At 38.2% G+C, this 27,454-nt stretch overlaps 1 protein-coding gene across 1 annotated transcript; it reads left to right on the forward strand.

Moving 5' to 3' along the window:
• DCUN1D5 (defective in cullin neddylation 1 domain containing 5) lies at positions 1-24,411 on the forward strand. Its single transcript, XM_063305844.1, has 8 exons — positions 1-421; positions 6,085-6,176; positions 8,116-8,186; positions 10,252-10,343; positions 16,537-16,645; positions 16,729-16,833; positions 17,356-17,458; positions 22,279-24,411. Exons 1-8 carry the CDS (start codon positions 345-347, stop codon positions 22,332-22,334), a joined length of 705 nt encoding a protein of 234 aa, XP_063161914.1. The 5' UTR covers positions 1-344; the 3' UTR covers positions 22,335-24,411.
• Positions 24,412-27,454: the final 3,043 nt, after the last annotated feature.

The following is a 27,454-nucleotide window of genomic DNA, read 5'->3' on the forward strand; positions in this document are numbered from 1 at the left end:
CGCCTCTCCGCGTCAGGGCGGCGCGGCGCGCTCGCGTCTCCTCTGTGCCTTGCCGGCTTCCTCGCCGCCGCGGCTGCTGGTACCTCAACGTGGGACGGTCGGTGCCCCTCCGCGCTTGCCCTGGCAGGCCCGGCGGTAGCAGCGAGGTGAGGAAGGGAAGGGGCCGGGAACGGCCGGAGAACGAAGCAGGCGCGGCGGCACCCGGAGCCGCCGCTTCTTCGCAGCAGCCAAGGACGGAAGAGGCGGCGGCGGCGGGCGTTCTCATCACCCGGGAGAGGGGGGCACGCTGGAGGGCCTGGCTCCCCTCGTCTTCTGCTCGGTCCGCTGTACGGTGAATCGAGGAGATGCCCGTGAAAAAGAAGCGCAAATCTTCGGGGCAGGCAGGCGACGAATCGGGCCTCAAGAAATGTAAAATCGGCAGGTACTGGATCTGCGGCGGGGCAGGCCTAGTTCTGGGAGCGCCCGAGCGGGTCAGTTGAGGGGGGGTCTCTCTCATGGGTGACGCGGCTTGAGCCCCTGGACGAGGCGGCGGCGGCGGCTAGCGCCCTTCTCCATTCTGATTTCCGAAGGGGTTCCTCTGACTTGAGGAGGGGGTCCTTCCGTCCGCACCACACCCCCGAAATTGCTCGTCACCTTTTCTAACACAGGTATGGAAGGATGGAGATACCAGGCGCTGCTATCGGGCCCTGCCCCCCCCCCCCATGATTCTCCCTTTAAATAATCGCTGCCTGTTATCCACAGTCCTTCATTTTTCTCCTAGTCTCACTGCTTTTCATACTTCCTTGGCCAAAATTGCACATTTTGGGGGGAGATTTTCTTCTTACTGCTTCTGCCTGAAGGGCTAGTAAGTGCACTGATGATTCTGTAGCACCTTTCTCCTACCTGCTGCCTTCCAGCTGTGTTGGACTAGGGCTCCATATTAGCAAGGCCAAGACCTTGCTAGCTGGGTTGTCTGGAAGCTGGAATCCTGCACATTTTGTGAGTACCAAGTAAGGGAAAGCCGCTCTACGCAACGACTGTGTAATGTTTCAAGAGGCCTTCATCAGCTCTGGTGCACATGTTCTGTGGTTGTGATTTCAAAATCCTTGCAAGATTTGTAGTGGACGATAGTAAAGTCACCTCCCCAAACCAGACCCTACAGTGGCATCTACTGTACCACAAACCACAATGGTGTCAAAATAACAGCACATGTGTTATGATATCATTATACAAAGGATGAAATGACATCTGAGCCAAGTATGTAAGTTCTGTAATTTGCTTGCTGACATCATGATGCATGTGTTACTTGCCCCTCCTCCACTTACCCTTCCTCCAGGTGCCCATGGACAGAATGAAATATAACATGCTGGCTCACGATGATGGGAGTTGCAGCCCAACATGTCTGTAAGGAGCCTAGTTGGGAAAGACGTGTAATTTTAGCTTTTGTTTCAATTTTTATATATATAAAAATACAGTATACACAATTGTATTAAAGTACAATATACACAGTTTTTATATATATACATATACACAAATTTATATGTATATTGTATTTTAATTGCTGCTAGCTGGTTGGAGAAGCAAGTTGGGATATAAACTGAAAAATCTAGATAGAATTCACTATCTCTTGACTGGAAATGTTCTATCTTGATGAATACGGACCTTTCAGGATGGATAATTTAATATGGGCATGGTGTTGTGCCGCCCAGTGCTTTGGAATTCTTTGCCCACTCCCAGATTCATAAAGCACCCTCCCCTGCATAAGTCTATTAAAGCAATTATATTCCACTGGGTTTTTAACCCTAGTCAATTGCTTGGTGGCATCCATCTTGGGGTGGGTTGATTAATCTTATGTCCCTTTTTTATGTTTTTATTCTGTTGTATGCTGCCTAGTGTCTGCAGATAGGATGAATTACAAAACCAGTAAATACATCAAATGCATAATTCCAGGCAGAGATCTTGCTCACATTACTAGATGATTCTGAGGATTGAATCTGGCTAATACGTTGTCTGTTCATAGTATCAAAATTATCCAGCTGCACTAAATAAGGGGAATTGTAGGAATATCTTTCCATATTTCCTGGGTAGTAACCTTTGTGTCCATGATGCATGTGTTCAATCCTCCTGTGCAATCCTCTTGTGAGGGCCATCTTCGTACATCAGTTATGCTGTACATTCTTATTTGGATACAATCAATTGCATCTCCAATTACAGTTTGTTTTATACCCAAGAATGACAACTGTCAGTCTATGAGGTAAATGTACTTCTCATGATCTTCTCATTTGGTTTCCACTATAGTCAACTTGCCCACCTACCCCAGTTATTATGTACCTGTTATTTTTCCAATACAAGTTAAGATATAATAAAAGTGCTCTTAAAATTACTTTCCATCAAATCTGTATAGGCTCTTATAGTCTTTTTTATTTTTTAACACCTCAGACAAATTATAAATTATAAAAAAATAGCTAAAGTGTAGACTTTGATATAACACCTTAAGGTTTATACTGGCAAGGAATATAATGATGTACCTCTATGCTTGTATATTGTGTGGTAATGAGTCAGTGTTGTTGATTGTTTTATTTAATCTTTTAAAAAAGAATATAATTTATTCCATATATTTGCAAAAATGTTTGTCAGTTTACAAAATTGATAATATAAAAGTTGAATTCTGTTCAGAACCAGAACAATGACTCAAAGTCTAACCACAACATTTTAAATCTACTAAAAAAAGGCAAGGTATCTGCAACATCCTCTCCCTCTACCCCACTAAAGCTTTAGTTCAAATACTGTCGAATTCAGCATGGCAGGCTTCTAAGTATGTATCCATAGAATTGTGCTGTTAGAATCTCAAACATGTTCTACCTCTGTTTCTTGAATACCAACTAAACTTTTTGGTAGACTATTGCTCTAGCATTGCACAGTAAAAACTTGCTGCAATCAGTAATAAAAATGTATGTATTGTACTAAAGATAATATTAGCTATTGAACCAGCATAATAGAACCTGGCATTATGTGTAATAGTGTGACAGATGTTTCAGATCAAGATCTGATGGAAAAGGATGCCTTGAAATAGTAACACCTGAGACTGCAGATGCAGCTATGACTTTCTCCAGAATCAGTTGTACTTCGTTTTAGCTTACTGTCAGATTTCTCCGAAAAGGGATGCAATGGATCCAGAACAAAAGTGAGGTAGATGGGTATCTGTAGTGCTGATGTTATTTATAATAGCACAATTGGTGTATGTGGTGTTTTAAAGTAGAAGATTATAGCTCCCTGCACCTTCCTACCTAAAATTCATTATAGGAGGCACTGCAGAAAGAGAAACAGTGGTACAGGTTATTTCAGGTGTCTAGATGTTCTTTAAGAAATGAAAGTGGTGCTCAGTGGGTTTTTTTGGAAATGTGCCCCAAAAGATATGGCAGGAAGCAACATTTCCCAGTTTGCTTTCTGATAAATGAAGTGTTTTATCATTCATCATAGCAGCCATTTTGTGAGTAACTTACTTAACATACTGTGAAGACTACAATATATATGCATATGTGAGCTACAGTTCCCAGACTTTTCAGTAGTAGTAATGCTTGCCCTCAGCTCTTCTGTATTACAAGCATAAATACTGAATCACTCAAGGGCAGATAAAATGGAGTAAATTAATATATTAAATTAACTTTCTAATTGCTTGCCTTTTTACTTGCTTAAGTGCCATTTGGAAGATTGCATTCAGTCCCTACTTTGTGTAGGGATCCAAATTAAAGAGTCCTAACAGATAGATAGATTTTTCCAGTCCACCCTCAGGTTGAGCACATTTAATGAAAGTTCACTAATTAATTCACTCCACTTCTCTTAGTGTAGGATGTTTTTCTTAACTGGAATCTGCTTCCTATTACTTAAGATCCTTATTGTGGTATTGCATTCTATGACAATAAAGAACAAATTGCATCACTCCCTCATTTTTCTGAGAGATAAACATGCCCATTTTTTCATAGTTTCTTAGCAATTGTCTTTGTTGCCCTTCTCTGAATCAATTCCAATTTGTCTGAATCCTTCTGAGGCCCAGAACATGCAATAGATCAAATGTTTGGAAGTTTCCCAGCTGCAACAGTTCAGTACAGTACAATTTTGGCTTATGTTATCTTTTTAGTTCTATTGGGTATGAATGTTGAAAGTCATCTAGAATATAGGCTGTCGGTTATATTAAAACTTTACTTTCAGCAGACAGGCACGTATTTCATTATTACATGGTCTTTAAAAATATGGCTCATCTATCACCTACAATAAGAAATATGTTCTAAAGTTGAAATTCTAAGATTGCTTATTAACAAATAGGGCCTCTTGAATTTGGTAGTATTTTCTTTTATAGTAACATGTAGGAATTAAATAAGTTATGCAAAACATTTTATTATGGGCATGATCTCACGAGATATCAGGCCTAACATCTTGCAAGGTCATCTGGGATTCCTTCAAGCCTCTGACCCCTGAGGAAGTAGACTGGTTCCTTTGTGGGATGAGCTCAGCTGCCTGTAAATTAGATCCATGCCCCTCCTGCCTGATATCCGTGGCCAGAAAAGGAATTGACGCATTGATAGTGAATGTGTTCTTGAGGAAGGAGATGATACCAGCCTTGAAGAAGGTGGTGGTACACCGTCTCCTCAAGAATCCATCACTCACCTTGGCTGCCCTAGATAATTACTGACGTATCTCTAACCTATCCTTTTTAATAAGGTTGTTGAGGATGTGGTTAGACTTAACTACACAGGTTCCTGGATGAAATGAATTATCTGGATCCCTTCCAGTTGGAGTTCAAGCCTGGGGATGGGAGGGAAACTGCATCAGCTACTCTTATAGATGATCTGTTAGATCTCTCAGTGTCATTCAGTACCATCAACCTTGGTGTAATTTTGGGTCACCTGTGTGGTTTGGGGATCAAAGCCACTGTTCTCTAATGGTTTTGTTCATTCCTGAGTGTGTGGTTCCAATCAGTATTGATGAAGGAGAGTCCAAGACCTTGGGCTTCCACTGGGGACTGCCCGAAGGCTCATCCCCATTGCCCACTTTGTTTAATATCTAAACTGAGCCACTGGAGAGGTTATTCATCAGTCTGCAGTTAGGTTTCATCAATAAGCTGATGATATCCAGCTTTAGATCTCTATACTGGAGACTGTGAGGGACTGGATGAGGTGGTAGATTTAGAGTGAATTGCAGCAAGACAAAACTATTGTTGGTACAGAAACTCTGGTTCCCTGAACACTTGCATGTATTCTTCTAGATCTGGTTGATTTTCCCTGAAGTAGCAGATATGTAAGGTCCAAGTTATCTTGGACTCATGATTCCTATTGGAGCAGCAGGTAGAGACTGTGACCTGAGAATCTTTCAGAAGCTTTGTCTGGTATTCCAGTTGCATCTTTGCCTGGTCCAGAGGTGCTAAGACTGTGATTCATATCCTTGTCATCTCTTGGTTAAATTACTGCAAGTCACTCTGCACAGGAATGACCCAGAAGCTGCAGCTGTGTCACAGGATGCAGCTGCTTACCTAGCTTCACCAGTTTAGCAGAATAATATTTGTCTTGCAGGAGCTGCATTGCTGGTAGGTTTCTTGACCCAGTTCAAGTTGCTGGTAGATATCTATAAAAACGTACGTGGCTTGGCTTGGGCCACTGTTACCTTTGGGATCATCTGCTCCAAGTGGAATCTGCTTGTTCTACATGTGCTCTTCCAAAAGTTATTGAAACTTTTGTTAAGTGCTCTGTGAGGAGGCTTAATTTTTGAATTACAAATGCATATTATAATGCCAAGATGTTTTTAACTCTACCAATCAGTGATTAAAAACTCAGGACAGAATAAAATAAATAAATCTTGGTCTGTTGCATGGCTTTTTGATTCTTTAAACTATAGAATGGTTTGTGAGAATATTCAGAAAAGGAAAGCAAGAATTGCTGATGTCATCACTTTTGCTCTTTGAAAGAAACGATAGTTTGGTCTCTAGAAAATATGTAAAAAGTAGTATACTAAAGCAGACAAATGTGTTATTTCTAATAAGCCATAATTAGGAATATTTTTCAAAAATAGTGACAGTAAGTTTACCAACATCTTTTTAAACATGTGTTTCAGTTATTGCAGGTCACAAGCTTCTAATAAAGTGATAAGTGGTGAGGAGCATTTTTCAAGCAAGAAGTGCCTGGCTTGGTTTTATGAATATGCAGGTATGAAACTGATGCATTCTTAATTCATTTTTTTGTTACAGTTACTTAGTAGTATTAGAACTGTGCTTTGCATGTTTCCTCTATAATGTGAAACTAACCATTCGTTTAAAAATATTTAAATATGATGTGGGGACTGCTGTCAGCAGAGTGTACTTTAAAATAAAAAGCGTCTGTTCTTTCTACTAGGGGAGGGGGAACACACACAGAAGTCTCTCAGATGTGAAAGTCCCTGGTTCGCATGTTGAGCCATGTTGCAATTTTTTAACCTAATTTGTTGAATATACCACATCTGTTTGCTTATACTGTATATCTAATGTGATTTGTTTGGATTTGGGTGAATGGTGTAAACCTACCCACAGACATTTGAAACTAAGGTTTATGGCTTAACAAAATATATTTTCTATGCCAATTGTTTCTTATTCAACAAGCCACATTTAAGCAAACTATAGTTTAGTGCACAGGACCATCCTGATCAGTCCAGATATGCCTACCAGCTAAAACAGAGGAATACTTTTATTATAATTTTATCAAGTTAAAAGTACATTTCTTCCTTTTTATGTTTTTCTCTACTCATTCATTTTTATTTTTTATATAAAAATGGGTGCATAGCATACAAAGTATTCCCTTCTCCCGGAAAAGCAATTGGGTTGAGAAAGAGTGACTGGTCAGAATTAAACCCATTAAGGTTCCAGTGCTGTGGGATTAATTATTTATTAGATTTGGATGCTGCCGGCTGCAGAATGATTGAGTCTCCTGGGTCCCAGAACCTTAACCACCAGACTAAAAAGCAGTCAGCTGTCTGTGGAGTGGCATAAACAATGGACTGACTACTGCCTCCTAATAAATACAGAGCAATATTTCATTGGTTAGTCTTGTCTCCATTAATACTGACAAGACAAAAGGAAGCTGAAAAATTTGCTATTTGGATACTTGTGCTAGGTCATTAAACTACTTGTATTAAGTGGGAAACAAGGTTGGTATAGAACACTGTAAAAAAAAACCCAGCAAAATCAATGTACTCATGATGCTGAAATATTCAGTTTTTATTCTATCTGCATAACAGATTATATAAATATATTCTGTGTTTTTCTTTATGATTTGTTTATTCCACTTATATATTTCATATACATGAAGTTAAGCAAGTGCTCTGTACTTTTATTTCTTTTCAAGATTAAAACAACAATACAGAATTATTGAACTCTCAAATTGTAAGCTAAAGAATGACCAAAGTAAAAATATCTTTCAGAATATTTCAGAATACATGGGACAGCAGGAACACAAATTCATAGCAGGATAACACTGGTGGATTATGTTAGAAAATTTAAAGCTGCAGGAACCTGATTTTGTTGAAGAAGAGCACAGAGGATATATTCAGTTTCACTATGAATTGCAGATTTTTTAAAAATAGCTTTTTGTTGACACAAGAATGTGTACTTGTTACATAAACAGATATACTACAATAACCATTTAGATTGTTTCCATCTTTCTGTGTTCATAGAAAAAGTGCTGATCTGATGCTGCACTAATAGCACTGAAGAGAAATCCTTAAATAATTGTCTGTCTTTGCTTGTAATTGTATAAACGCGATATGTCTCCTGGTATACAGAGATGGGCAAATTCAGATTCTACTTCAAGCTCACATACATATTGATATGTATGACTATATCTTCAGGTGTTCTTTAGTAATGCAGATTAATCGTTCAAAGCTGGAACTATACATTGGATGGCAGAAACCGATCTAAGAATCTCGGTGGAACATCTGGAATATGGTATGATTAGGAAACTGTATGCAACACAGAAGTGACTCATGAGTGCAGAGTCTGCTGCTTCTCTCTGCTGTTATCCCAGCCTCCTCCAGCTATGGCTGTGCTAGTCTCTTGAATGAGGCAGGTACAAAATTATATGGTTTGATTTGCCTTTTTTTTTTTTTGCTTTGAAGGTGATGATGAAGTTGTAGGACCTGAAGGAATGGAGAAATTCTGTGAGGACATTGGTGTTGAACCTGAAAATGTAAGCTTTACTATTGACAAAATGGCTAAATTTCAAACTTTCAAGTATTGTCCATTGTTTGGTTACATTGTGTTTTCCTGCTCCTTAATTTTACTGTCGAAATGAGCAAATTATGAAGAAATCCACTTTTTAAATTATTTCCATTGTACAATCTGGAATCCTGTAATTTCTTAGGACATTTGGACATGGGGAGGTCTTAGAATTAAAGGGCTGAAACTTCTCTGCAGTATTCCCTGTACAGTACCCTATATTTTTATATTTTCTTCTGAAGTCAAAAGCAAGCAAAGAGAGAACAACAGCGAAGACATTAGAATGCATAGGAAGACCTAAGCACCTCTTCCTCCTCACAGATTCTCCAATTCATATTATACTTACAGTGATTCACAGTAACCAGTGCAAAGGAAACAGTCAGTACAGAAATAGCAATGCAGTTTATTAATTGTATGATAGAACCAGACACCTCACATTTAGCAGTATCCTTGACAGCCGGACTTCAAGTTGAGGTTACAAGGTTCCTGGTCCCTCCAAGGAAGCACTCCATTTCCTCTTGGAAAGGCCATTGTACAGTACCTCAACTTGACTGCCATTGGGTAGGTATACCTGAATGTTATCAGTTTTCCCAACAGAAAGATAATTGGGGAGCATGTTGGTTTGGGAGCTTGGAGCGGAAGTGCTCACAGGGTGACACAGCCATGAAATGATCGAACAGTCCTAGACTTTCCCTCAGTCTTGAAGCTAAGGACGAGGTGGCAGGTATTGCTGCATAATTTCCAAAAGACTCTGACTACAGCTCTGTGGCTTTGGATTTGAGAGATGACCAAAGAAGCTTGTGTAATGCATATACTGTACACACACCCACAGCATTACCAAGGAGGACTGTGCAGTATTTTGTATTCAAAGGAAAAAAAAATGGTTTGGGAACCTGCACATGACACCTGGCTGTAACTTCTTAAATCAGGCATATCTTTTCTTGGGATCCTGCTGCAGTGAGCAGCCCTATGACCCTAGGAAAAGACACAGGTATTTTAAGGAACTGCAGCTACATAAGTGCCCCTGCATACTCCAAAGCACCTTTTTGCCTTCAGATCCAAAGCACTGTACAGCTCTGTTCTTAAGTCCTGTTGTAAAACCCATCCTGTTTATAAAGCTCTCAGAATCACGTCTCTCCTCTTCTTGTGGGTGTTTGGTCATTTGCGCCTTTAGTTTCAGAGGTGATAAGCAGTTCATTGCTTTAACTTTGCATGATAAGTGGAGGCTTTCCTTAGATTGCAGGAAAAGATCTTTAATAGTTCTCCAAGCTCTGGATAAAAATAATTAAATATAGCACACCATCAGGAACAAACTGTGATGGGCACCCAAAACCTAATATTCATCAGCTTCAATTTCCTGATGGATTTGTTTTGACGGATTGTTTTGATGGCTCCACAAGGGGGGTGCCTGGTGCATCTCTGGGATTGAGGTGTTCTCAAGCAATGGGGATACTACAAAGAAGGCTTTTGAAAGGTAGGGAGGATCAGACACCTCCTGCAGTGGTGGCTTTCCTGCAACAAGAAAGTAAGGAGAAAATTCTAATGCTCTAGAGAGCAGAGCAGGAAAGGTTTGGGTAGAATTTCAGATAGAGACTTCAGCAGAGGCTATCCTCTTCTTGCATTTCGGAGGGCCTTGAAGACCTGGCTCTTGCCCAGGCCTTTGGCTAGCATGGATGTAGTCCTCCTCTTCAAGGAGTGGGTGTGTATTTGTGGCTGGCTGGTTTTGCCAAGTTTGCTTCTACTTTTATTGCTGTGTTGTTTTTACTGTTTTAACAGTTTTTCACGTTTTTTGTGAACCACCCGGAGTCTTTGGGAGTCAGGCAATATACAAATTGAATTAAATAAATAAACACTTAAGCAGGATTATAAGAATGGAGATTTAGGGTCAGATATGGTTGCAAATCCTGAGAGTTGCAGTCTCAATACATCTGAAAAGAGTGGAAATCTGGACTGATGGGCTCCTCTGCAAAAAATGTTTCTTGTAAATTTGATTTTTTTCCCACTGAGTCCACATTTATTCCTTTATTCCTTTGCAGATTATTATGCTAGTTTTAGCCTGGAAATTGGAGGCTGAAAGCATGGGATTTTTTACAAAAGAAGAATGGCTAAAAGGGATGACCTCATTACAGTAAGAACTTTTATTTTAAGTCCTCTTTGATATGTCTAAACATTTGGATATGCATACACATTTTCATTTAGCAAAGTGCTGAAAATATGATTAACTTTGCCTGTATGTTGCTCCCTTCAAATTAATCTGAAGATACTGGTTTGTGATGGCTCATGTGCTTAAGCTGTGCAATGCTTCAGATCTGAGTGCAGAAAGGTGCTTCAGAGTAAGTGCAGAGGTGCTCATGTAGTACCTTTGTGCAACTCCTATAAGCAGGTAATTATATTATCTCAGTAGAACACATGGTTTATTTAAAGACTTGTAGACAGAGGATAAGTGAGCATCTTTGTGTACTCCAAAGCATGTTTTGTGCTTGAATCTGCACAGCCCTATCAGGTGTTTCCCTGTGGGTCAAAATCAATTTACTTCTGCTGAATGTCATAATCCTACAAGTTCAAATGTGTTTGTGTGAATGATTAGTCTTTCTGTCACTATCTTTCCATTAAAAAGGTTTGTTTGTTTGTTTGTTTAAAAATGACAGTTTATATATAACTGCATAATTTAGACCTACTTGTCATCTAATTACATTTGAGTGATATTTCTAATTTTAAAAACTGGACAATTTTTTTTCCCTTTTGGGGGAAGGTTGCTGAAAAAGTGGTTGGTCTGCAGCTCCAGAGATCCTGGAGGAAGCAGATTTTCTGAATCCCTTTCAGACAGGTTTCAGGTCAGGATACAGTACTGAGGCAGCTTTCGTCACACTTGTTGATGACCTTTGGCAGGTTTAGGATGGGGGCAGTGCATCCATCTTAGCCCTCCTTGATCTTTCCATTGCTGATACCATTGACCATGGTATCCTTCTGGACCAGTTTAGGGGGTTGGAAATGGGCCCTGTTCTACGGTGCTTCTCCTTCCTCTAAGCCCAGTAAAGTCAGTATTATAGTGGGAGAGCAGTCTAGTTCTGACACCCTGCTTTGTGAGGTGCCTCAAGGCTCCACTCTCTCCCCTCTCCTTTTGAACATCTATATGGAGCCACTGGGGGAGGTTATCCATCAGCACAGAATGCAGTATTGGTATGCTGATGATACTCAACTATACATCTCTGCCTTTGACTGTCCAAGTGAAGATGTCAGGGTTCTGTCCCAATGTCTGAAGGCTCTGGGGGTCTGGATAGGGAAGAAAAGGCTTCAGCTCAACCCTTCCAAAACTGAATGGCTGTGGGTTTGGGGTCCCATGGATCCTAGAACTGAAGAGATTCAGTTGTACTGCCTCATTCAGATGCTGTGCGCAATCTGGGGGCCCTCCTGGATTCACAGTTCCTGCTTTAAGAGCAGTGGCAATGATGGGGGGACTTCACACAGCTTATCTTGTGTGCCAGTTGCCTTCGATCCTGGATTCGAGGGCCCTGCTCACAATCAGTCACACCTTAACCATCTCCCGATTGGATTATTGCAATGTGCTCAACATGAGACTGCCCCTGAAGACTATTTGAAAGCTTCATTTAGTCCAGAATGTGGTGGCATCAGTAGTTATGAGGGTCTCTTGTTATGCCCATGTAACACCTCTACTCCACAAGCTATACTGGCTCCCAGTAGCCTTCCAGGTGCAATGCAAGGTCCTGGTTATAACCTGTAAAGCTGTAAATGGCATAGGACTGGGTTATCTGTGGGATTGCCTGCTCCCAAAGGTATCTGTCCATCCCACACAGGGCACACTTTGGTTCCTTCAGTGAAACAATTCCATCTTATGGGACCTAGAAGGTGTGCCCCTTCTACATGCTGGCTCCCTTGGAATGATCTTCCCCTGGACATACAGTTGGCCCCAACCCTGCACACTATTAGGAAGGCAGTTGTGACCTGGCTCTTCCCCCGGGTTCTGGGTTCAGACTGAGCTGAATGTTCAGTGGGTGAGTTGCAGATGTTTTTCAGTACTGTTCACCATTTTCTTGCTTAGCATGCTTTAATGAGCAATTTATTTTATATTCATTAATTAAAAAGTTTTCTTTTTTGCCTTTTTGTACACCATTCAGTCACACAGTTTGAATTGGCCATGTAAATGCATAAATAAATATACAAATATACTTTAGGCCATCTCCAAAGGCAGACTTCCAACAGGCTGTCTTCCCAATGCATGGACTGCAACTCCCAGAATTTTTAGTAGTTAAGAATTTGGGATTTTGAAGTCCAGACATCTGGAAAGCGACCAGAGTGGGGAAGGCAACTGTGGAATACAAAACTTCATGCTGAGGTACAGGATACAACTATATTAATAGGAGATATCAAAGTTAATAAATGGATTTAATAATATGAAAAGACATCCAAAGTAGACTTATTGCATAGCATTCATATGTGTAGTTTGCTTTTTAAAAAGTGTACAGCTATAGGCCCCAGGGCCGCATATGGCCATAGGGATTTCTTTTTTTTTTTTTTTTTTTTAGCATACCTTTTATTAAAGAGTTTTACAATACTGAAAGGTAATATAAACTGAAATCAGGAAAAAAAATAGGAAGAAATACAAAGTGCAAAAAATGGGGAAAAAAAGGAAAAGAAGAGAAATGAAGAGATGATCTTCTTCAAAAAATACATTTACAGGTGCAGAGATTATTGCTGTCAGATTAGTTACAAGTTTCTCTCCCAGTTCTTCAAAAATCCTTTGAAAATCTCAAGCCTCATACCTTTATCTGTCATTTTGCAACTTCCACTTTCCTTTTTTCTGCCTGGAACTTTAGTCCCCTCTAGTGGCCCATTTCTATATTCACGAAGTCTCAGGTTTCTTTGTTGCTTTGTTTTCAACTTTTAAACAATGATCTCTCTTCCGATAGACTAAACAATTTATGTTCCCATGGAAATATTGGTTTGTTTACTCAATTTTTTTTAAACCTTAGCAAAAGTCCTAATATTCTAAATTTGTCTGGTCCCTTAATCTGTTTATAACTTTCTCAGATTAAATTCTTATTCAGCTTTTTGCCATTCATTTTTTATTTTTAAATTCTTTAAACTTCTAGTTAGCTTTTCTATTTTGTGGTGAAGTTTTAGTCACCAGGTAGTTTTTCCAACTTATTGTTTGGAAAACCTCTTTTAATCATAAAATAATTGTAAATCCAAAAGTGATTAGAAAGTGAGGTGGTCAAACCCAGTGCCCTCAAAGGCTCTGCCACAGTTGAGAGCTTGATGGCTTCCCTCGTCTTTCCTGTGGTCTCCTGACAAGGAGCAGCCTTCCAGACCACACGTGGGCAATCTCTCATCCCCTCCCTCTCTGGGGGGTTCCACTGGACCAAGTTTACTGTTAGTCATCATGGCAGCACCTCCACTCTTTCAGAGGCGTCTAGTTTGCCATTTTTCCTCACCCGGAAGTCCTGGCCATAGAGATTTCTTAAAGTTGCTGTTACCAAATTGTAATTTCAAATATGTCAAGAAAAGCACCAAACAGAAAACTAGATTTTACTTTAAATTTAATGTTAAGTGAAATAAAATTTAATTTCTTCCTGGCATAACCAAAAACTGCTACTTTTCAGACTGTGGGCTCCAACATACCATTCAAAAATCATGTGACACTCAACTCGAAGAAGTTGCACTTTCCAGATGTTTTCCCAAGTTAGAAGTACTGCTTGCAAAATTAGTTCATAATTGCTGCCTCACTTCTCTTGAAGCTGGATCCTTCAGGTTCCAGCCTCCAATATTTTGGAATCTGTCTTCAAATACATTTCTCCATAATATCCTTGGTGGTTCACTTATAAGAGTAGCGCTTTGTTTCTGCTTAGCAGTTAGAAACATCTGTATCATAAACCCCTTGAAAAATTGGTAGTCACTAATTTCTGTGAGGTACAGAGGCAGGAAGGTGAGGGTGGAGGCCAGTCAGTACTGCTTTTCAGTAGCAGTGCCTACTATATGGAATACCTTCCTCCCAGAAATAAATCTGTCCCCAGATCCAAAAGCCTTCCAGAAGCTTTTTAAAATAAAACGATTCCAGTAGGTATATGTTTGATAGATAAATAAATGAAATAATTGTTTAGAATGAGCCAGATGAGGGTCAAATAACAGACTCTAGATAGATCTTGTTGATAGATGGTTGTCTTACCATGGCGTGCCTAATCTGTTCTGGGTAGATAGGACTTCAAGGATCAGATTCACAGAGTGGGAAATACAACCATATACCAGCCTTGTTTTCACTGTTGAAAGAAGAAACCGGTTTCTCTATCTTTTTCAACTGTGTTGCAGGTTTGAACACATTTGCTTCATTCAAAAAGACTCCCAAGATGCCATTGAGAAATTACCCCTAGTCATTCAACATATTCTTGTCCTTAGCTTTCTTTGTTTTCCTCCAGTGTAACCAGTTAGCAGATATATTCATATCTAGTTGAGGCAAGATTGATCTTTCATTGTTGGTGTTTCAGTTAACTTATGATACTGAAGGCTACAGGGCTAGCATCTGTTAGTCATTTCTGGCTAGATTTTGGGATCGTGCAGCTCTTGTACTTGTTACGGTATTCTCAATAGAGAAAGAATGCAGCTTCTCAAGGTTGTTCTCAGGGTGTCCATTTATACAATGCAAGCATCTGAACTTTTGAAACAACTTTAATTTTAGCAGTCTAAAATTATGTGTTCCCCCCTCCCCCCAAGTCTTGGATATACCTTCAGAGCTCCTCCAAACATTGCCATTAAGTTGCAATTTTTAATGAAACAGAAGGGGAAAATGATTACATCTGTAGGAAAATATTACATTTTCTGTATTTGACTAAATTAATGTTGCTCTCAACCTGAAAAAAGACAGAAAGCAGGGGTCTCAAACTCACATGAGGGTTAGTTCATGGACTGATGGCCTTAACACTGAAGCCTTTTCATACACTAATACAAAAGGGTCTATTGAGTCAAAAATGTAGAAAATGAAGAATATCACGGGGTGCCAATAACCATAAATTCATTAAAAAAAATTTAAAAAAACCTTAGCCCTATTGCAAGTTAGGCACACATCTAGTGCATAACACCCAGATCATAATTAAATAGGGATTTCACTCCATTCATTTTCATGTTGTCTTCTGAGAAGTGCTCAAATTCAGAAACAGTATGTTAGAATGTACTAACAATGAAGACTTTCTGATTTGATGTATAAGCAAAAAAAATTTTTTTTCATCCGTTCAATCGTGTCTGGTTCTTGGAGACTGCCTGGACAAATCCCTGCAGGTTTTTTTGGCAGGTTTTTCAAAGTGGCTTGCCATTGCCTCCTTCCTAGGGCTGAGAGAAAGTGACTGGCCTAAGGTCACCCAGTCGGCTTTGTGCCTAAGGCAGGACTAGAACTCGTAGTTCCCCAGTTTCTAGCCTGATGCCTTAACCACTACACCAAACTGGCTCTCATATTAGCAAAGATAAAATTAGGCAATTAAGAATATATCGTAAACATAAATAAATTTTGCTGTCTTTTAGCACTTCCACTGTGATTTTTTATCACCAGTTTTAAGGAAGGTTGTTTGGAAGAAGAGTCCTTTATTTCAGACGGATTTCCTTACTGCATGTACTGATATTAAAAAATATTTTTACCTGTTCTTCCTGGGAAAAAAAAAACTAGCTCTTCCTGGATGATGCCTATGGAAAGCTGAAAATAAGGAGTAAGCTGTATTCCAAGGCAGGAATGACCTGGTAGTGTAAGAGGCATTGCAAGTGAATGGTTTTGCAGTCATTTAGGAATGGCTGTGGGATTGGAGCTCACTCATACATCCAGCTTGCTTAGCTCAAGGGCTGATCATTACTGCAGAATGAGAATGACAATCCAATTGAATAGCTGCCCATTGATACTGCAGGAGTAGCCAGCAACAATCAGAGGTAATTTGCGCTTTCAAGGCTAAAGAAGTCAAAAGAAGACCAATCTGCTGGCAAGGGACTAGTGATGATTGGAAAAATAGTTACTTATGTGTGACTCGAGGGCAACTAACAACAACAACAACAACATGTGTGTGAGAGAAAGAAAGAAAAAAGTGATTGAGAAATCTAATCTTCTCCCATTCCCTGCTTTTCAGCTGGTTCACATGCATTGGATCAAACCAGCTAGTTAACACTCTTTTATTGTTAAGTAATTAAGTATTGTTGTAGGCTGCAGAAAACGACTTGGAGAGTCACAAGTTTGAGACCCCTGGAGGCTAAAAGCTTGTGTATACAATCACACCTGCACACATTTCCCTTCCCAACATATTTGACATGTAGCTATTTATCTTTTATTTAAGATGTGACTGTACAGAAAAGCTGCAAAGTAAATTTGATTTTTTGCGATCCCAACTGAATGACATTTCAACATTTAAGAATATCTACAGATATGCATTTGACTTTGCAAGGGTAAGTGCATCTTCTAAGACAAAAAAAAGATTTAATGGGGCTTTTATACATTTTCTGAATTATGCTTTTTTGAACTTCTACAGGATAAAGATCAGAGAAGTCTTGATATTGACACAGCTAAATCTATGTTAGCTCTTCTTCTTGGAAGGACATGGCCGCTGTTTTCAGTATTTTACCAGTACTTGGAGGTAGGGATGCATTAGAAAGAAAAATCAAACTATGTTAGATGTTTTAATCCACCTTCTAAATATGTCTACAGAAGGGCCTAACACATCTTATACTAATTGTGCACTGTACCTTTGTATGCTTTTTAATTTTTATGTATTCAAATTTCAGATTTTATGTATTCAGATTTCCAGTACGCACTTTTGTATTTCACAATAAATCTGCATATTTTTAGTACATTATATTCTGCTAAATGTCTCTCTCAAGACAAAGGCAATGATAGTTGGATATTGAAATCTACAACGTCTGGATACCACTGAGTTGAAGACTGCTTTGTATGCACTAATGTTCCTTGTTAATGTACTAAAACCAAGTTATTACGCTAACAGTCAAGTTGGGTTCTTTAAATCCACATGAAAACCTACTTCCCCTTCAAACATTTCTTGTTCTGCTATAAACTCTTTGTTTTTGAAAAAAAAATGTATAATTCTTTTCATATTTGGTACAGCATACAAATGTTGACATCATCTCTTATTTTTCTGTAGCAGTCAAAATACAGAGTAATTAACAAAGATCAGTGGTACAATGTGTTAGAATTCAGTAGAACTGTCCATGCGGATCTTAGCAACTATGATGAAGATGGAGCATGTGAGTATTCCATATTCATTATTTTGGGAGTGTTTCAGTTGCAAGTTTCAGTTTTCATCACAGTGCTAAAGAGATTGAATCAGTAACATTCATATGAAAACAAAAGACATGAATGGGGGGTTTGGGTGTAATTATAGAGGTATGTGTGACATAGAACTTGCTTTATTTCAAGCTTAGAACAGAAGAGCCCTGCTTGTAATATTCCATCAAAAGACTTTGCTGTAGCTGTGTTTGTGGAAACAAAAGTTGCAGCAGCTTGACTTTTCATTGTACCATTGGAACACAATTCTAAAATTTGAGTGTTTTTCCCATAAGAAAGAATGGGAACAGAACCAATTGCTGCTCTCTTGTTTTTCACCCCAGGGCCACCCAAGTGATCATACTCCATGCTGAACGCTGCCTAATGCACAAAATTTGGCCAAAGGGATGATTTTTAAAATTTCTGAAAACTGAAAAATAATCTATCAGAACGTAACTCTGTTCTTGCCCACTGAAAAATCTGTTTGGATTAGACACTATTATCAGTACCAGTACCACCCAACAAAAAAACAAGAAAGGTTCATTTTACTTAACAAGCCCACCAAATCACTCAGCCAACAGATTACAGGATAAGAAGACCAGCTAAATATTTTAATGATTAGCACATCTCACCAACAAGTTTTTCGTAATGTTTTGATTTTTTGAAAGAAATCATTGCCTTGGTCAGTATTGTAAGCACTACTGAGTTTGTTTGCTTGTGTGTGTTTGTTTTTTTACCATTCTTGCCAAATACAACTCTGCCAAGCTGCTGGATTGTTCTTTCCTGGTATTTTTGCTGGCACTTGGGGTGGTTGCAGGTGGCAGAAGAAAAGGTGGTTGCTGGTGCATTGATTAAATGAGTCACATTTAATTATTAACATGCATGCACAAAGTGTACTTGCACACACATTTTAAGAAGTCAACCAATCCAACATTTTACTAGTAACATAGTCATCTCAGCAGCATTAGTGACATCTGTGTTTCACAGAAACCATTGCATTATCTGCCTGCAAAATGAAGTACAGCACAACACAGAAGGGACCCAGCAACCATAGCGAACTTAAAAAAAAAAAAAACCTAACTTATCAGGCAGGCTGGTAAGAGATGCAGCTGTAATCAACCTTCTTTGGTCTGGTTGTGTGATTTACTGCTTCTGTCCTCTCAACATTCAATACTTCCTTCCCTCATCAACAGGTCCAGTATAAACCAATAAATTGTATTGCTTAGTCTGGGAAAAGTATGATGTATAGCAGCCCTGTCACAAGCATCAAAACAACAACCAAATTACAGTACTCAGAACAGAACATAAAACAATATGAGATCCAAGTTTTATTTCATGCTTAGAATACTCAGAATGGTTGTTTTGAGCTTGGAACAAGTCAACATTTTTATAGATCCATACAGTATTAAACTTGGATATTATTTAGATTCTCTAGATGGACACAGAATTGGGCTCTTATATAAAAAGAACAGCACCCAAAGCCAATTCATGCTGTTATTAGACAAAAATGTTTTCTATATGCTGACCAGCAAGTTTTGATGTACAGGTATATATTTTACTTACGATGAAGCCATAAGTGAAGAAGTCTTAAAACTTCTTTAGTTTTCCAGAATATGGAGAATATAGTACTGCAGGATGCCGTAAGAATAAATTTAATCTGAGTTAACATCTCATGTTAATCTGCTTTTGGAGCTGTGTATGTTTCATTTTTGAACATACTCATTTCTGTATACACAGAACTTTCAAAGTCTGGTTTAATTGATGTTTTTGTGTCCATATGAACTAGTCACAAAACAGAGGCATTCCCAACACAATATTGAGTAACTATGCTAAGTTGGTGTATGAATTGAATGTTCTTTTATCATGGGACACTGCATGGCTGTTTCATCACTAGGTAATATTGTGGTTTGATATTTTGGCGTGTTATTCCTTATGCTAAGTAAGGATGATAAAATCTTTAAATATAGACGTCATATGCTTTACTTTGCACGTATCTTGGTCTTCAGTGGCTGCATGTGTACATGCATGTATATGCTGTTATTTATTATATGTCTATGCTGCTGAATTAAATCAACTCATGACAGTTTACAGTACAAATAAATCAAAACCAATCAATAAAACAAGAAGCAATAGTATTAATAGGTTAAAAAAATAATAGTTATGATAACCATGACAACAAACCTAGTCTATAGGGCAGTAAATTATAATTAAAAGGCCATGTTTTGGCAACTTTCTGGAAAGATGTCAGGGTAGTTGCCAGCCAGGCTGTTGCGCAGGGGGAGGGCAACACAGAGAAAAAGCGTTTCCAGGCCTTCTTTCCTTTTAATCCATATGTGTCAGGAACAGCAAGCATCCCTACACACAAGTACACTGACTAGATTGGTTCTACCTAGAAGAGATGGTCCTGAAGATACTTCGGAGCCAAGCTATGTAGGGCTTTGAAGGTTAAAGTAGCACTTCTAATTATACCCCAAATCTCCTGAAATCCTGTGCACCTCCCCAAAAATATCTCAGTGGGTATCACCCACCAGCACAAAAGCTGCTTCATTTTGTGCCAACTGTATTTTCTAGTGGTCTTTGAAGGCAACCCCATGTAAAGTGTATTGCAGTAGTCTAGTGATGGAAAGGGCATGAGTTACTGTTGCCAGGTCTTCCCATTCCAGATAGGGCCATAACTGGTGTGCTGACCACACCTGGGCAAAGCCCCCCTTCCCCCAAGCCATGGCTTCCACCTGAGGATCTAGTAGTGGACGTAAGCCTAGGAAGGCTTTCAAGTAATGGACTTGCTCCTTCAGGGGAAGTGTAACCCCTTCCAAAGTTAAAACTGGAGCAGACAAAACCAGATGTTTCTGGTCAAATAGCAACTCTGCTTCGTTTGGGTTCAAATGCACTCCATTTCACCCCATCCAGGCCCTCAGAGCCTCCAGGCATGGCATCAAGATTTCCATGGTATCTCTAGTCCTGTCTAGTCTAGGGGTGTGCAACTGAATATGTGTACCAACATCTAATCTCCTTTAGCATTTTCATGGAGAACTTGATGAAGAGGGGTGAAAGAGCTGAATCCCAGGGAAACTCAGAACTGACCCCTCCCCCCAGTTGGCACATCTACTTAGGAAGAGTAGAACCACTGTAAATCAGTGCCCTTGACCCTCCCAGCCTTGCAGGAAGTTGAAAAAGGCACCGTGGTTGATGGTATTAAGCACCACTGAGAGGTCAAGTACAGCCTCTCATCCTCCTATCCAAGTCCTGACAAAAAATCATTCTGCAGAGCAATCAGTGCAGCTTCTATTCTATGCCCAAGCCAGAACATTGACTGAAAGAGTTCTAGATAGTCCATTTCCTCTAGGACACTCTAATTAAAATCTCACCACCTCCTTAATATCCTATAAGGGTTTTTTTAGGTTTTGGTTGATGTATGTATGTATGTATGTATATATATATATATGTCTACCTGCCTGCCTGCCTATGAACTTTATCAAGGAAAAGCTAGTAAAATCAAAGAATGATTTTCTTCTCAAATTCCAGGTGAAATAAATATTTAATGGAAGAATACTATACCAAAATGCTTGCAACTTTTTCTATTACCTTGGGTTTATAGGGGGAATAAGCAGGCTTGACAGTCTTCCAGCACAGAGGGCATTCATTTTATAAACTTTATTGCAGACTGATCCAGATATATTTACCTTGAGCTAAATTCCACTAAGTTCCGATGAGCTCTCATTCTGCAAGCTGACTTACTGCAATTTTTAGCATATATAGTACCTTGTCTTCCAACCTTCCATTTTGTTTTTCTGCTAAATCTTTTTGCAGAGTTGTTCTACAAAGAATATTTTTAAAAATATTGGTTACTACTACCTGTCAGTTAGGGAGGGATAAAGCCAGAAAGGTTAATAATCACATGAGCCCTTACATGTTAGCTTATCTTTCTAGCCAATCAAAATGTGTAGTTGCCAGCAATTCTGAATATTTACTAATGGGAGGTCTAATGCAAATGCATAGACAAGGCTTAATTCTGAAGTGGATAGACTGGACTATGGTTCATTCTATAGCAGTAAGTATTGGAAAAAAGAAGGCTCATTGACTTCTGTTTTTTTCCTAGATGGAAGTATTATCTTTTTTTTTTCCTGGCTTAAAATAAAAAATTGAACATTTTTGCCAATCCTAGTATACAAAAAATCTCTGCTAGCCATAGACTGGCAGTCTAGTTGCAGAGTACTATATACTGGCAAGTAACATGAGGTAGAGTCAGTGAAGCTTGGTTAGTGTTGTCACTAAGGTCCACCTTCCACCCTTTCTCTCAGGAGTAATACAGTGTAGATCACTCTTCCAAAAATTCTTTGCCTGGTTTGCTTTCTGCTTCAGCATTTTTTAAAAATAAATTAGAACGAATTAAAAATAGTTACATGTCAGCATATTTTAAGCTAACATCATTTGACTGTGCAAAGACACAAAGATTGTGTGTTAGCCATGAGGGGAAAAAAGTCTAAATTGCATGCTAGAACGGTATCTTTTTTAGGCCAGCTCATAAATCACAAAATTGTGTCAAATTTCATAATTTTTAGCATCAGATTAAAAGAATACATCCTGCCTAAGGTTGTGATAGTTTTATAGATTGCTTTTTTGTTTGTTTACATGGCTCCTAGGGCTTGCTGTCAAAATGGATGAAGGGACATAAAAGCACAACAAATTAATTAAAAGAATGATTGATCTTCCATTTTTGAATACATCATCTTTACCGCTGCCAAAACATCTGAATTCCTCTGAAATAGTGCAGTTCGTAATTGTCATTTCTCCCTCCCAGGGCCTGTTCTTCTTGATGAATTTGTGGAATGGCAAAAGGATCGCCAAGCATCATAGCAAGAGCAGCTTTGAAGAGAACGCTGGATCTTGTGATGCCCAACCTACAAACACTGATTCAAAACCAAGGATTGCATTCACATCCTTATGAACTTTAGTCATTTTTTTTTCCTTTTATTTTTAAAGGAAGCCTTGTTACACATGAAAAGGGCATTGAACCACACTTCTGAGACTGAAAATTGGAGGTTTTTGTCTTAAGTTTCTATCATTTCAGAACAATAAAGATTCAGATTTGTAACAGTCTTAAAACGTGAAGGATATCCCTTGAATATGACTATGGATCTTATACTCAAAACCAAAAATTTGTAGAATGCATCAGAAATGTCCAGTGTGAGTGACTGAATTCCAGATATATGTTAAAATTGTAGTAGAATATGAATTTGGTATGATGGTTCTTGTGGAATGAATGCCTTTAGAAAGGGGATTAACCTTAAGCCTTGGTTGGTGCTTTGCAAACACCTCTATTTTTTGTGCCATAACTTAACAGCTTTACGTGGAGATAAAGCCTTTATTAATTTTTCAACAAATCCTACTTCTTTTTTGTTTTGTTTTCTAATCGAACGTTCATAGTGGCCTGTTTTTTTTTTTTCCTTCAGAGGTACTAGGAAGATGCCTTTGACAAAACAATTATAAAACTTGAAACATCACTTGTGTTTAATTATTATATATGGGTCTAAATCTTAAAGAATAGGAAAATTAAGCTAGGTCTTCTGGTGTTCGTTAGGCTGAGAACGTATTATTATGATTCTCATTCCTCTATCTTCAAATGTGGAAAAGATATCTTTTTATTATCCTATTTTCAGGTATATGCATGTCATTCCAAAATTAGGAAGATTTGCACATGATATATAGCCAGTTACCACCAACTGATTAGCATCCAAGGATGACTACGATTGATCTATATGGTTAGCCAAATGTAAATGTTTACAAGACTCGCTTTGTTTTGTGAAACATGTTACATGTAGGAGAACAGATAGTAGGTAATTGGGTGAATATTCAGGAACCATGTAGATCTCACTACCTTCTACAGCAGAATCATAAGATCATCCGTGTGATATGATATGGTCCTTAGAGCTTACCACACTAGGTAAAACATGGTAGAATCTGTCTCAGGATAATGAAAATGTGTTGTGCACAGTGTAATCAGATTCAGGTAGGACAGGATAATGTCTATATGGTACATTCTAGGTATTTTTGTTGATTTTTTTTTAATTGGTCACTAACAGCCCTTAAGAATCTGTCTGGTGCTGGGAGATGTTAGACAGCATGTGGAATTGCGTGTTAGCTGCAGAATTTTTTTGAGCTGTCCAGGGATGATCTTACATAATGGAGTTTGCTGTTCTTTGGCTCTCTGCAAAAGAAGAAGGCAGTTTGAAGTTGCAGGAGGAAGTATATCTTATACCTCACACTTACTGATCTTGCTTAGTCGCTGTTCTTAGTTAAGTATCCCATGATACTTCAGAAATTTAGGAAATGTTTTCCATAGCCCTGTCTGAACTGCCTGATCTATCAGATTCTTTTTGGTGGATGTGCTAAGATCCACTTATGATTGATGCCAAACCTTTTTTTAGGAAGTCATATTGTAGACTTAGACGTAATTGTTGTGGGAGTCAGTTAAATTGAAATTAATGGTGGTTCCAGCTTGTATAGTTTCCAGGCTGCAGCATTTCTAATCAAAGGACATAAACTGACCAACCCAAGGTATTTCATGATTTCCAAAATAATGGATTTCTAAGGGTTAGACACTAGATATTTAACAGGTGGGCAGCAAAAATATCCACATTCAGATGAGTATTGCAGAGATGAAAATGGTTTCAAATGCTTTGATAAGGCATTTGGAGAGATTGATTGCATCGGTGTGTTTAATATTCACAACCTGAATACTTGATATAAGCCTTATTGTGGAACAGTTATGGTTAGGATGAGTTATGTTCAACCAATCTTTTAAAATGGACAAATATTATCTTGGGTGGGGGCTGCAGTCAGATTTGGCACTAATATTGTTATTTCCCCAAGTGAAATAAGTGCTTGTTTTCATTCTCTGATGTAGATGGGGAATAAAAAGTATGAAATTCAATCTAGAGATGTACATTTGTGAGTGAACCATATTTATTACTCCTCCTCTCCCCTCCCTTTCTGCCATAATGAGGCTATAGCAGTCGATCCCTATCCTAATTCTGGGCATAGTCACTTGGATCTACATTGAACTGATGTCTGAGAAAAATATGCATAGGAATGATTAGTTGCTCCTAGCATCCAGTTTCCAAGCTGTGCTTTATAAAATCTTTCTCTCAGGTTTTCAAGTTGAAAGATACAAATCAGGAAAACACAAATAATGTAGAGAGAACATCCTTTTAAAATTCAGGTTTTGAGTTCTGTAGGAGCAAGGTAATCAATAAAGTGTTATATCCATCTATACCACCTTTTTATTACAAAGATTCCAGATTACGATTTGTAGCTTCTCTGAGGTTTTATCACTATTCTTATAATAAAACCATATTTCAGGGATTTAGGACAACTGTTCAGTGACTGGTTTTTAAAGTTGTGGTATACCATTAAAATGCAATGAATGCTTTGCTTGTTACTTTTCTATCAGAAAATGGAAACCATTTAAGAAAATATATTCCATTCTGCTTTTTCAAAATCAGCAGATGAAAGTGCTTGAAGCTCAGGAAATTTCTAATATTATTGTTTGTTTCTTTGAGAAATATCTGTCTCCTATTGTACTGTAGTCCCATCTCTGTGAAATATTTTAAAATTTTCTGGTCATTTTTTGTATTAAGTTTATAAAACTAGGGTTCAAAGAATCTATTAAAAATAAGCCGTGGGAACAATGTAGCATAGTAATATACATAACAAATTAGGAATAAAGGAAAATTATAAAAATAAAGGTTAAAATTCCAACAGAAATAAAGATATAAATAATGTGAAAATCAAGCAATACGGTGTATGATTTTTAAAGCTAGTGAGAAGAAAAAACTGTACATTGCAGTTAAATATAACTAATGTAGGAAATGTATTGAAGTGGAATATACAGTAAAAGGCAGGTAATGAGAGGTGGGCAATGTTAGGCAAAGGTCAAACATTTGCAGTAGTGCAGGCATAAATGCATACCAACTAAAAATATTACTGTTACTAAAGAATAGGTAATAGAATGGTGTTTAGTCTTAAATAGGCATAAGAGCGAAGACGTAGCAACTTTGTCACAGAAAAAAATATAACCAATTGGCAGGAATTTAGGGGCTTCTATCCAAAACACAATTTTTAAAAATAAAAGTTTTAAAAATGCAGACATAAGGGATTCCAGATTCAATTATGTACATGTATATAATGTACTAACATGGAGAAATTGAATAAAATGGAAAATCCTGATGGGTTTTAATTCAGATTATGCAAAACAATAAAACAGCCAGGAAAGCTGAGATGTTCATTAACCAAAAATATGCACAAAATTGTTACAAATAGTAAATGGGAAGTATTTGTAAATCCTTATGAAGCAGGTAGTTTTAAATGCCAGTCAGGTACTTCTTGGGGCTGAAATTTCAAATGTATGCCTGGGTTAATCATGGGTTAATTTAACAAATGAATCCCAAAAGAATGTTGCTAATGATAACACCAAGCATTTGTCTACCCGTGAAGCTCTTAATAATTTCTGACGTACTATAAATGTACTAATAAAAATATCTGGGCCAAGAACTTGCACCAGCTTTTCAACTCTCTGATAGAATATTAATTGAATGGAACTGTTCTCATTACTGTTTCTTTTAGTAGTTCTTGTCAGCGGCACCAACTTTAACATCTTAATTATTCAACTAATTTAAGATAGTTTTAAAATACATTATTGTTTTTATTCCGTATTTTTTTAAAAGTTGTGCTTTTTTCTTTCTGCTTTCTGGAACCAGGAATACCTGACTTTATATCCTCGTACAAAAAATTCTGTTAGCATCAGAAATGCGACTTGTCTAAAACATCTTATGGACAAAACTGTATTTGTATATTATAAATCTGTAATTCAGGGATTTGTTCAGTTCAAACTCCAGCTCTGGTGATTTTTTGAAAACATCTAGCAGCTGCCAACTGTTCGCATATGTTTCTTGAAAATGTGCTTGTTAGAAACCTTTGTTCTGAAGTTGTATGTCAGCATGTAAACCACATCTTTCATGAACACTGGCATTGATGTATCATACCAACCTTTGTTTTCTTGTATTTGTCACAGGATAATTTGATTAGGTGGTTATGATGCAACATCTCCCCAAAATCTGTGGTTTGAAACATTTTTTAAAGAGAACATCAGTTTTGTGCAGACTGTAAAGCTAGGCTGCAGCATGCTGTAAGAATGGTTTCCATGATTTCTCAAACTCTTTTTTTAGAAAACAGGTTTTGTAATTTAAATCTAATCTGCTGGGAATGCAATGTCGCAGATTCATTTATTTGGAATAACATAATTGGATTCTTTACTCCCTCTTTATGTCTCTGATACGGATTAGGACTATAACAATATGCAAGTTTCCATTTTTAAAGAAGTGTCAATCTTTCAGCCACTGTTAACTGGGACTGTGCAACATTCATTCTCCAGAAGGTGCTCCAGCATGTGCAAGAACACAAATCTGGCATTTGTCTGCAACACCTTAAGACAAATGTGCTTTTTCCTAGGATTGTCTCAGCAATACTGTTTTTTAATCTGGCAGTGGCATTCCTTGTCACTGAATTAATTGTTTGTTTTTTCTTTTCCTATTTTCCATTTTCCTGTTTTCTGTTAAGGTTGTCAATCACAGTTGTTTGTCTTACTAGTACTTTTGACTCAGGATCAGTATCCACTTCTTAAATAGCAACTATTGACCATATCCATCATTTCCTTATGTGCCAAAGTCTAGCAATTTCTGTCTTCAGTATGTCAAAATCTGACATTCCCTGCAGGTAATCTACTAAAAATTCACCCCAAACATAGACCTCCAGTTTTAGCTTTTACTTAATAGTCCTTTACAGATGGACCCCAGCTTTCTGAATGCTTTAAAGAATTCTGGGCAAAGATAAGTATTTCAGTCACTTTCTCACAGACTACTTGTGAGCTGTACAAATGCTTCGTAATGCAAAGGAGTGTGTGCCTACCCAGCAAGTCT

The sequence above is a fragment of the Candoia aspera genome, chromosome 5, assembly GCF_035149785.1.
Source record: "Candoia aspera isolate rCanAsp1 chromosome 5, rCanAsp1.hap2, whole genome shotgun sequence".
In the NCBI taxonomy this organism is placed as follows: Eukaryota; Metazoa; Chordata; class Lepidosauria; order Squamata; family Boidae; genus Candoia; species Candoia aspera.